The sequence below is a fragment of the Eufriesea mexicana genome, unplaced genomic scaffold (genome assembly GCF_001483705.2).
Source record: "Eufriesea mexicana isolate 0111107269 unplaced genomic scaffold, ASM148370v2 scaffold798, whole genome shotgun sequence".
NCBI classification, from domain to species: Eukaryota; Metazoa; Arthropoda; class Insecta; order Hymenoptera; family Apidae; genus Eufriesea; species Eufriesea mexicana.
Window position 1 is genome coordinate 651,750 of NW_016908980.1, and position 12,424 is coordinate 664,173.

Sequence of the window (12,424 nt, forward strand, 5' to 3'; positions counted from 1 at the left end):
GAGAACCTAAGCAGCTGCCTTTGGTAGAAGGAAGCCTGTCCTTCCCTTATTTCCTCCGAGTCGACGGCGAGGAGAAACAACGGGCTTACGATGCCGGGTTTCTTAGACCTGCCGCCGGTCTCTCGATTACAGTTTACGAGCAATGTCAGGTGTTTGTGTATTATTACCGCGAGCAATTTACCTCGAAATCGATACCTCTGCTTCGCGGATCCCGCGAAGGCAAGCGTACCGTGGGGTTAGGCCGCGAGTCTGCTTGTTTACGCACCCCTGGCTAATGCACGCGACGACAGGAGCAGCCGCCGCTTCGCATTAATTTAATAATCCACCGGTAATTATGCCGTTGTTGATTACCGACCAACTCGCGCGTTAGAAAATACTCTTCTTTCCGAGGGTGGCAACGGCAATGGCGGCGGGGTGGGTAGCCAGCGTACGGCGAGTTTGCGTGGTAACGCGACGCGTACTTATTTCTGGGGGCAAAAGTTGCAGAATTGCGATGAATATGTTACCGTTGAGGAAAGAAGATTCAACCTGCTCTGGAAAACAGCCGCGCACCTCGTATTTTTTTCAAGATAAAACTACCGCTGTTAACGAATTCATAAGCTCCCGATGCAGCTAACTCGGAGTTTTCTGAAGAATGGTTCAACTTCCGAGCAGAGCGCCGTATATTATGCACAGGCGTTCGCAACAAATTATGACTCGAAATGTGACTTCTTCGCTCGCGTATTCTCGCAAACGAACTTTACGGGGTAACTGCTCCAACGGTTATATCTTCTCCCCGAGTACGGGCTTGCGTCTCTTTCGATAAGAGCGAAATTAGAAATAAGAAAAAATCGTGGAAACTATCCGCGGAGAATTTATCGAGCCTCTTTTCTCTCTGTTCCAGGTAAGTGTCATCGCGGCTTCATTCGACCGATAAAGTTTCGCGCCAACACCGCGTGACAACCGGCCAGACGAAGATGAAGAACGCGGTGGCCGAAAGAGAATGGCACGACTCGCGTCCAAATTGGACGCCGGAATGACGAATCGTCGCGGTGCTCGTACGCGAAATTCAATTAGGCCGGGTTAGCCCGCGGCCTGCCTTCGAACGAGCCCCGCGAGACTACGAGACTACGCGGTGTGGCCGGTGAATTTGAGCGGCCGCGATCTCCGGCGCGATCGATGTCGCGGCCGATCCACCCACCCCCGGGTCGGCTCGTTTTTCCTCCGATTCTCGGCTACTCCGCGGCGCTTGAAATATTGACAATCACGCTCCTACGGCGTGTAAAGGATTAACCGAATGATGCACGGCGAGCTGGATCGTTGCGAGGGCGTTCCGCGCGGTTCCGTGAAAAAATTGCGCTCGCGAGCCGGAACGTCGCCGGTTTTTCAGCTCGCGTTATCGACGTACGTTGCCGCGCCACGACGCGTCGCGACGCTCCGGGAAAATTAAGCGTCAGGATTTCTCGGGAGATTCGTGCTAATTCTTCGCGTGCTTTTTGCCCGGTGATCGATCGCCGATCCACCCTCGTCCGCGTTTGAAAAATAGAGATGGGGAGAAATTGGGGTGGCGCGCGTGAAATAGTGGCCCCTATCCGGGCAGAGCTCGTACGCGTTATCCGAGGCTGAAATTCGAAATTCCTCCGACCACGGTCGCTCGATCGCGATTCACCTTTGCACCTCGCGTTAGTCACCCGCGAAAGAATCTCGTGGAACTGGCGGGAAGGCGAGAAGAATACGGTAGGTCGTGCACGAAGTTGCATCGCGCACGAGTAAACTTGAAATAGTTGCCGTAACGCGCCGACTGGAAAGGAGAAAGTATACGTTGTCGATCGAGTTTAACGACGGTACGATGGAACATGGTAGCGAAGAGTCGGGTGAGACAGAGGTTCCCGTTTGGCACGACGCGGAGTTACAGCCGTTTGATAGGGCAGTGAACATTTCATGGAGAAACTTCCAAGTTCAAGTTTCTAGGTTACGGATGAAACACACGCGGATCCAGCTCGGGATTTCGAGCAACTCGACTCGCTCGCACACAACCGTGCTTCTTCTTGCAGCATCCGACCGCGCTACCGTGCAAAACAGTCGCACACGAGCGTGTGTCTCAGCACACGGTGCTGTCTCACGTCGATGAAAACGTATCCCGCCGCAGGAACGATGTATCGTATCTCGTACACCGTTGTTGAAACGACGAGGTAACTCGTTACGCCGTGATTCCTCGAAGTTAGTCGCGGGTTGACAAGTTAAAATGAGTTGTCCATTCGGAATGGAATAAATGTATAGCGGAGTGCACGCGCGCGGATGGATGGTTGATACTTGAGATTGGGTCGCTTTGGGAAATTCAAGGAAGAAGAAGTTTATTCGCTTGCAGGGCTATATCGAGCGGACTCGAAATTAGTTTGCATTCGGTTAATTTACGGGACGTAACTAGGCGAGGAAATAATATTTTGGAAGACCTTACGTGGCTTCCGGTAGTTTAGAGAATAATGGAACGTTGCAATGGATAACTAAGCAAAATTGGACATTACCTCAAATTTCGTTTCGACGTTGCTGCTGCAAAGGACGCTCGTTCCACGCGCTTTCGTATTTAAGGACCACTTTTCGCTCGCGGGTTCGAATTACGCGCGTTCGAATTACGAAATAAAACAGGGGAAAAACCGCGATTAATTGCCCCGTCAACTTTTACAACGGTACGTGGACCTACGAATTCGCATGAACACGGGCTCGACGTAGCGATTCCTACGGAGCAAATAGAATCGTAGTACAGGGATGGACGACACAGTTGGGACATCGTACAGGCTGCCGGCTCGCTGGACTCCGAGCTAATTATTATAATTCCCACGGCAACGATGGCGCATTAAAAACTAATGTCTCCGATGGGAGGTGGAATTAATCATCGCCGGAACTGGACGTATCCACTGACCCACTGAGACCATGGACACGGTCCAGAAATAAGTAACTTCTCGAAAGGCCATCGGTCTCCGCAACGGCCTCCATGACCGGCAATATGGCCGACTCGTGAGTCGAAACGAGGCGAGTTTGTCGACCCCGGAAAGGAACGCGGATAAGGGTGATTAATCCTCGAATCCTCGCGATAATGTCCAGTAAATTGTTGCTCATTTTCTGTCCACTCGATGCAGTTTTAAATCGAAACATTCGTTCCCACCGATAGCGATTCACTATAGGAGTAATAGGTCATTCGAGATCGCTCGAAACGTTCATCGTTCGCCTCGGCGAACGTGAATTGTTTCGACGAGAAACTTTCATTTCGCGTGGAAATTTTTGCAAATGGAAACTCTGATTAACCGTTTCTATTATTTTTCGTTTCAATCTGCGAAAATTAAAAAACTTCCATTCCTTCGTTTAAAGGATATTGAGACGCAAGATTGACTTCTCTCCCTCTGCCGCAAAAAATAAAAAAAAAAAAAAAAAAGAAATAAAAGACAATAAAAAATAAAGCGTTATTTGGCACGTTCGGTCGAAAAACTTTTTCGCTCCTGGTTGCCCCGTTATCGTACATTTCGCGCAATACCGCGCCGCGGTGTTACGTTTGCGCGCTCGTCGATGGCTAAATTTGCAGAAATTCGCGAGCAGGAGATCGACGCGAGGACGGAAACGCGACGCAGAGGCGTGAACGTGATCGGCTTCGTCGAAATTAAAATTCTTTCGGCGAGGAAGTCGTAAAAGTGCAGGCTAATTTCCGGGACGATCGCGCCGTAACGCGAGATAACGATCGCGATAACCGATTATAGGTCTGAATTATGAAGGAAGTTTTAAACTGCCCCGCCTTCATTGGCAAATGCAATTAATTAACGAGAAACCGCCCGCTTATGAATTATTCGACCACCCTGTGCCACCCCTCGTGGCCGCTTCGCGTGGCTCGTGTTCGCAACGCCCCCGTCGAACGAGAGGCTGACGATTCCGAGGATCGAAAGCATGAAACCCGCGTGCCACGGAAGACAAATGCCCGGTTGAGATACGTCGAGAAAGAGAAAATCGTTTCGCCTAATGCGACTCGTCTTTCCCCCTAATGCGCGGCTGCCGGCGTCGAAAAACATAACAAATCGTCCGCGTCGAAAGCGACGACCCCTGATGTAAAGGAACGGCTCCTCCCAGCGAGGTTGGTAAGCCTGTATTGCTGACAGATCGTTATGACGTTGCATTCAATTACCCTACATTCCGACAGAAGCCCGCGTTCCTCCATTAGACGACGCAACCGAATTACCAACTTGGAATTGGATCTACCGGTTTCCCATTAAAACTAGTTCGTTTCCTCGGCTGTGAAATTCGGAAGAAAAATTGGAAGAAGTTGGCCGATCGTTGGCGAGGCAGTATCGTTTGTATATATCCGCACGCTGGCGGAGAGTTGCTATTTCCGTGCAGCGTGCACCGGGAAACTGTCCCGTCCCATGCGAACCAATGATCGTACTCGAAGCGGAGAGCAATTAGATCGATGCCTCAAGATGCCTCGTGACCCTTATTTATTCAAGGAAGCTCGCCTGGACCCGGGCAACGTTTCGTGGAGGTCAAACACCTGATTCCGCCTGTGATACCGCGCGATTCGACTCGCGAGCGTGCAACGGGCTCCGAGTGCCACTCGTTGGGACGTTTTAAAAATGGCCGCGCCACTCGAACCGCCTACGTTCCACCGACTCGCTATCGTTCCGTCTAAAGTGTCGCTGCTATCGAGAAGGAAAAGAGTAGTGGTACACGAACCGCTGGCATTGTGCTCTCCAGTCGGGAATTGCAACCGCGCGAGACTAGATAGCTTCAGATTCGATCGGGGCCCCCGTAGAAATTTATTCCACGCTTAAAATCCGGACTAAAGGTGTCCGCGGGCAGCGAAAGGCAGCCGATGGGGTTCCTCCTCTTTCCCGTTTCGCTCGATCGCCGATGCTTCGCGCGTCGCGCGCCCGTTCAAAGGCTAAAAGTTATTAACATCCGGACTCCACTCGGTCCAGAACTCATTACGCGTCCTGCAAGAATTCCGACAGTTTTCGACATTGAGCCCGGATTAGACGTTGGCAACTCGTTAGCCGGTCTTATCGACCTCCTCCCCCAACCCCGCCCCATTCTCCGGGCTCGTATTAATTAAAAAAATGAAAATCTACGGGCTGTCCGACGCATGGACCGGGTGTGTAATCCCTTTCCCGTGTTCTCCTTTCCTCGATACCACGGGAAACTCTACGGCCCGGTTCATCGGTTTCCGATTTTCTCATCGATACCCGGCTATCCGCGCGATCCCCGGTCGTTCTTAAAAATGAAATTTCCCCCGCTGAAAAGCGCGCAGATCGTGGGAATTAACGTGGAAATTAACGTTACGTATTATCCCGCTCGAACGAATTCCGGCTCGTAAAAAGCGTCAATGGGTAGCTTTTAATTAAAACGAAAATTTAAAGGAAAGACGAATTTATTCCCGCAGGATCGGAGTTTCTCTCCGCGGTGGCGGAAGAAGCGCGTAGGCTTCTCGAAACGTTGACCTCGCTTGATATCTGACCTCGACTCTCGACAGCGGTGGAAGCCGCGGAGGTGACACCTCGGCTCGGCCGCATCTGGCCGGCAATTTATCGAAAGGAAGACTAATGATCGCCAGGAGCGGATGGCAGAAGCTCGGCCGAGCCGCGGTGACAGATACCGGCGTCGGCGGATCGATCGGTTCGAAACGAAATAAAATATGCTCGCGGGAGCAGGGCCGTAATTACGAGTTGGCGAAGAAAAATACCGCGCGTCGTTACCGGAGGGTTAGGCGAACCCGGTCCGATCGGTTGCAGCTTGGAACGGAAGAACGCGGAACGGGGTGGGCGTAGGGTTCGGAGGAAGACGGGAGAGAAAGAAGGAAAGAAGGGCGAAACCGTCGAGACGAGGAATTACTCGGATAACCGAGAACGTGGTACGAATGAACGAAGGGATGGAACAGGAACGGGGAAGCGGGCAGGAAGGGGCGAAGAGGGAGGCTGTGCTGGAAGTCGGGGTGAAAAGGACGGCTCGCGTGCACGGGCGCGAGTTTTGGCTTCCGGTGGCTTGCATGCTCCGAATCCACTTGTATCAGCCAGGTAGTACGAACTCGAGGCCCGTGGAGGTTCGATTAGGTCGAGCCTGCGCCACGATAACGGCACGGACGCGTGTCTACGAGGGTATTGGCACACGCGGTGGCGTGGAAGTCGTACGGAATTCGCCCACGTCGCGGAAGCTAATCGCGCCGGCTGAATTAATTCCGCGGCTGAAAATGGCTGCCGCGGACACGTCGACGCTCGGTATTTCGCGGAGGAAACGACCAGTTTTGCCTTCTCCTCGAATACCGTCGTTCGGATTTCGGTTATTGGCCCCAGAGCGACCCTGCGAATCGTTAATGAGCAATTCCGACTAACGCGGGTTCCCGTGCTGTTCGGGCAGTGTTTGGCCAACTAGTGGATTCTGATTGTACACGGGAGCGCTTTGTTGGGAGTATAAGACCAGCGGAGTCTATTTCTAAAATACATATTCCGCACGCGTATCAATTGCTCCAAGCTTTCGTAACGATTCGCGTATCGCGTGTGTACGTTAGATCGGAGAAGGGAACGCGATCGATCGATAACTGGAATAATCTTATCGGTACATTTTTTACCCGCATATCTCGCGACCACTTTTCCCCCCGGTGCCTATCGAGCAGGAGGCCCTTATCGAATGGGATCGGCGAAGCGATTCGGAGAATTTCGAGGAAGAAAGAGGGACGAAGTACGTGTCGACGCGACGAAAGCGGAGCCGCTTTTTTATGAGACTTGGAGCAGGGCTAGTTAAGTTAAATAATGAAGGAAGATTGGCCCGGTCAGTCTGCTGGGGGTTGGAAGCGGGTACCGAGCCACTTTGATGTCTGGCGGCAGCCACCGATTATGGAATCAATTATTGCACGCCACTCTCTTTCGTTCTGCGTCCCTTTTTCGCTGGCGAACCGGCGGCTCGCCTTTCAGCCTGCCTCGCGTCCAATTCAGCCCCCTTCCCTCCTACACCTGGCCACGCAACCTGGCAAATCCTCTCTCTGTCTTGGCCGTGTCAGCGCGAAGAGGAAGATTTATTCCGTACAGGAAGAAATTGCCCGGTCGAACGGAGTCACGGAGAATCGATTCCACGAAAGGTCAGACCAGTCCAGGTTAAGGTCCACCCGCGTGTACAAGGATGCCGCTATTATCGTCGTATAATCTACGCCAATTACCCCCAGCGCGCAAGAGTATCGCGGAAACAGGACCCTAACTGTCAGTACGTGCTTATTTCCTTCGATCCCGGCCCATCGATCCCGGGCCCCGAGCTTAACGACAAACCGTGTGATTTCGACAAAAATACCGATACGTACGCAATCGACGAAATAATTACGTCGAGAACGAACCTCGGATATCTCGAATGACTTCCCGTTCCCGGGGATCGATCAGTTTCGACGCGCTGCTGCTCGAACGATCCCCAATGATTGACCAATTATCGAAAATCATAAACTTTATTTACAGCTAATCTGAGTGTCTGGTACAAAAACGTGAGGCTGTACCGCGAGGTACAAACGCGGAAATAACGTCGAAGATAATACTGACAGCGATTAGACAGCGAAAATCGTTCGTTAGCACTGGCTCTTGTTCTTTTTGCTCTCTTTAATCGAGATCACGTAACGCTGCGCGACATTCAGCGGCGGCGAGTAGCCGTCCGCGTAGGTGGCGTCTTCGAACAAGACCTCGTATTCCTCGGTGGCGGTAGTGGGCAACTGGTTCACCACTGCCTTGTAAAAACAGGTCGTTTGAGGGTACAATGCCATCACGATGGACCCTTTGGGGAATAGGGCGTGAGGATCCGTCTCTGGATTAGCCCTCATTAACGGGAGCGGCACCACTCTTCTTCTCGACAAGGTGTGCCTGTCCTTTTGTTCCTCGTCGATGTCGTCCACTTCGTATTTATTCGTCGTCGGGTTGAACTGCACCACTTCCGCGAGGATCCAATTTTCCTCTTCTTCCGACCCCTTCACCAGAGCTGCCACCATGTCTCCCATCTTCGCGATGTACGTGAGCTCAGCCGGGATCGCCCCGCAAAGAGAGGGCGGCTTCGCTCCTGGTGTTTTGCCGACGTACAGAGGGAGCGTCTGCGCGGTGCTCAGTAACATCTTCATCAGGGCACCTCGCCGAATAGTTTCCTTGTTGCCCGCGTTGCGAGCCTGTATCCGTCGCTCGTTCCTGATAGCTCGGATCTCGTTGATCTTCTCCAGCGCCTTACGCAAAGTCTCCTCCTCCTGTTGCGAGTCACCGATCGCCGCGTTGTACAGGTTCTTCAGCTTCTGCTGGTAGTACGGGGACACCTTGTCCTCCGGGGTCACCTTCTCGTAAGTCTTCACGATGTTGTTCAGATTGTGTTCCGAGCGTACCCGCTGCGTCTCGATCTCGTGCACCAGATGATACAGGTTTTTCAGTCGTTCCTGGATCTGACTGGCCGCCGCGTCCGCTGTGAACGGCATCTCGTAGTGTGGAACACGTGTCGGTACGTGTGGGTTTTACGTTCTCATCTCCTCCCTGCGCATCTGGACACGCGGGTTCTATAAATGGAAATAATAATTCACGCGTGGAATAATAACAAGCTCGAAGGAGAATATTTTAGTATAAATTACGCGTTTATAATTCGTATATTTAGTTGCGCGAACGTACACGAATATTATTAAAGCACGCGAGCTGTTATAATAACGGTTAGTATAATTGAAAAAAAGTAAGACGAAAAAAAAAAAAAAGTTTTCCCGCCTTGGCGGATTTGAACCCGCGACCTCTATCACCGCAACTCGACACGCTACGCGATACGCCACGACACCAATCTCGTTTCGAGTTTTCTCAATGAAACTCTAGCAATATTTCAAATACCTAATAAATTATCTTTTTAATACACGTTCGTTTCAATAAACATCGCTATAAAATTATCATGCAACAACAAAAAGCTATAAAACAAACTAATTTCTCCGCGTATAATTAATAGGAAACCGGTTAGGTAGCCGAGTTGATGGATCGATAGGAGCATGCTCGCGGACGGTCGTTACAAAATGCATCAAGATTTAAACGTACCTCATTCTGCGGAGGAAAAATCGGCGTCCAATTCGTCGAAGCAAACCGTTGAATACTCGCCTTTCTAACGCGAAGTTACAGGCGGCACTAAAGCAATCCAACGTCGTACAATCGACTGTGGGTACGCTTCTGCGCCATACTGCTTCTCCCACCATTCACGCCGCGATATTACGAGCGAGCCACGGCTAAGGTAGTGCTGCCACCTGCTGCCAAATGCTCCAACTAACCGGCCGGCAATAATTTTGTCCGCTACAACGTATAATACTTTATCGTCGAATTTCGCGTTAATAATTTATATAATACGTACCGTAAAACCGGCGTATGCGAAGTGGCAGTTATAAAACGAAACGTAACGTGTATATACCGTCGGATTAGCGATATGATTTCACGAATTGACAATACCGGTAACTGTTATTTCATTGCGCGGAACGAGAACCTCGAAACAAATGGGACGTTATTGCAGTTTTTCATCCGTTAGTCGAAAACGAGAAATTCCAATATTTCCCGGGAATTCCAGTTTACGCACGCTTTGTCGGGAATCTAGCACACGGCATACCTGGTTACGACTATTGCAATTTCGTCTTTCTTCTTCGCGTAAGATACGTTTCTATCTGAAGAAAATGAAACAAATCCCTCGACATTTTGCAGTAAACGAAAAATTGCCAGACGTAATAAACAGCGCGAATTTTTTTTTCCCCCGAACAACAATTCCCGAAACGAACGTATATTTTCCTTATTTTCATTTTCATACGCCCCGCCAACCTTTCCGGTTTCGTTCAAAGTCGTTTATTTGAAAATGCAAAATTTATTGCCCGAATTCGGGTTCCACTCGCTTTTTCATCCACGACGACAGGGGCAATGGTTTCGTAATTTTTCTACGCGGGTCAGCCATTTCGTCGGGCGAAACCGAGGCAAATGGCGCGTGACCGGGAACGATGGCGCGAAAACTATCGGTTGGAGGAAAAGCGGATGGCCGTTGGGAGGAATAATCAATCGGTTGGTAAATTACGCGAGCATCCATGGTGGCGAGGAGCGGCGTAAATCAGCGGGCGCGGAAAAGCTCTCTATCGTTGTTGTTAGGTGGCGGATGATGTAGCGCCATGGCTGGGATCGTGCATCAGAGACGGTGTGCATCATCGCTAACGGCCCCCGATAGCGACGCGAAACGCGACGCTTAGCGGACGCTGGAGAATCCCATGGACATTGCGACGAGAAACGATGGCTGGGCTGCGTTCCAGCGTGAGCGCACCATAAACGTACATAAGCGCGAGGCGGCCGGGTTCTTACGAACTCCGTGACCTATTCGCAATGAGATGCGTGTCACGCGTGCCACCGGCGCGTACGTGGCCCTTACACAGGCTCGCGAGCCTGAAATCGCAACCGATTCAACCTGTTCCCAAGCGGCGCGAACAATGCGAGTGCAGGCCGCGTGGGCCGGAGAGCTATTTCGTTATTTTCGGAAATTTCCATAGGTATGCCCGTGTGGGTTGGCTAGAGCCGGGGTAGCAACGATGTAGGATATAATTTGTTCCTGCGCAAAAGTGTTCTTTGAATTTTTATTCCTCGATACAGGCGAATATAATTAGCCCGTGGCTACCGCGAGCGTACAGTTTTATGCAGCGCGAGTGTGCTTTCCTAGGCACAGTCGCAATAACGATTGCGCGACACGGCATGACACGGAACAAAGAGCTATACATAGGAACGATACGTTATTTATACCTGGTCGCTTGTACAGTACGGAAGGCATTGTTCGCTCTCGTTCCGAATATAGCCGGCAAACTTTACATACGTTTCGCTAAAAGTATCCCAGGTCGACGATAAAAGACGGCCTGGAAAGAGGAAAGAAGCGGGTCTAATCATCGGATAAAAAAATCATTTGTCACGATGACTTTGACGCATGGCGTACGTTAGCTCTCCAAACACGCCGTAGTCACACGTGCCTCGTTCTTCAGAAACTCTCTCGCTTGCACGTTGTAATTATTACTCCTTTGATTTATCCCTCTACCACGTCCATTTGTAATGAAGCCCCGGGAACAAATTATTTGCTCGTAAACGAAGAAAACAATAAATGATCCGACTTTATTATTACAGGATATTAAACTCTAATAGATTATCCCGGATTCGGTTGATCGATAGCATCTGTCTTTAACTCTCGCGTAATATTAATTCCATTTTATTGCTGGTACCACTTTCCCACATACCGGCACGACGATTACGTTTCGCCGAGCCTATGCACGTACGCGTGCACGTATCCCTGTGTGCAAGAACCCGAGAACTCGTCTCGCTCGCAACGATCCTAATGATCGAAGGACGTCGAAATTTAGCGGGACTCTTGAAACGCGCATTTGCACGCTCGTCGAGTACACGTAGCCTGTAGCATTAACGTTACAATGTTTATTGCAACACGGTGGTGCGCGCGCGCGCGTTGTGCAAGACAGATACAACGTCTGAAATCAGCAGGATATAGCGGGAGGGCTCGTCTAATCTCGTGGAGCTCGTCGTATATATCTCCATGCCGGCGCGTGCAATTAGCGTACATTCGTACATACACGTGTATTATCAACGACCATCGTCCCTGTCATTTTGTTTCTAAGCATTGATTTATTACCGCGCGGTTGGCAGGATAATTATCGACTACCTTACTGGCGCGCTCGCTTACTTTTCCTTTGCAAAATCACGCGCTGATAACGCCGAGAGGCCCGCTTCACCGACCGTTTTGCATATAATGCTGAGAAATTCATTTGTCTTTAAATATGATTCATAGGTTCCTCCATCGTGGCCCGATGCCATTGAATCGCGCTGTACATGATAATTAGACATCAATGGGCCGGCGTTGTACGCCGATTAACAATTCAAATCAGCAGACGTTCTTACGACTTACTTTGCATCAATTAGGCATAAAATATCGTTCTAATGGGCGGACCACTACCAACGAATACGTCCCAACGAGAACGATTTCTTCCTTGAAACAATTTCTCCCTGCAATCCCCGTCGTTTCCTTAATTACCGCCACGCTCGTGAATTTTTCATGGAATTTCACCGAATCGCCCGTTGTAAATATCTCCTCGGTCCCAACGGACCACCTGCCACGGCATACCGAATACCGGATGAACGGGGACGCTGATAACGATGGGATTCTCGCGTTGATAACTACGAATCCCACGACAAACGTTAGTCCACTCGTGCGTGCACCGTTTCGTCGAAATTCTCGTTGCTTCTTCGTCGAGTAGTCGCAGGACGCCGGCGTGAAAATCAATTCCTTTTTGCTCGACAGCCTCTGGGTGGGGCCCAGAATGGGCCATTAAAACCAGTATTATGAAAGGCGACGAGCTTAGCAGTCACAATCCGCGATATTACACCGTATGCTCGTACGTGCGTTTTCGTGGCGCGAA

General features: G+C 50.6%; 1 protein-coding gene across 1 annotated transcript; it reads right to left on the reverse strand.

The window, feature by feature from the left end:
* Positions 1-7,468: 7,468 nt before the first annotated feature.
* On the reverse strand, positions 7,469-9,158 carry Sgf29 (SAGA-associated factor 29). The gene is made up of 2 exons (XM_017899237.1): positions 9,033-9,158; positions 7,469-8,518 (listed from the first exon to the last, which is right to left on the reverse strand). Exon 2 carries the CDS (start codon positions 8,438-8,440, stop codon positions 7,559-7,561), a length of 882 nt encoding a protein of 293 aa, XP_017754726.1. The 5' UTR covers positions 8,441-8,518; positions 9,033-9,158; the 3' UTR covers positions 7,469-7,558.
* Between the last annotated feature and the right edge of the window lie 3,266 nt (positions 9,159-12,424).

Bases quoted from the DNA above. Each gene is read 5' to 3' on its own strand.
- Sgf29 (XM_017899237.1), bottom strand. From the start codon at position 8,440: ATGCCGTTCACAGCGGACGCGGCGGCCAGTCAGATCCAGGAACGACTG.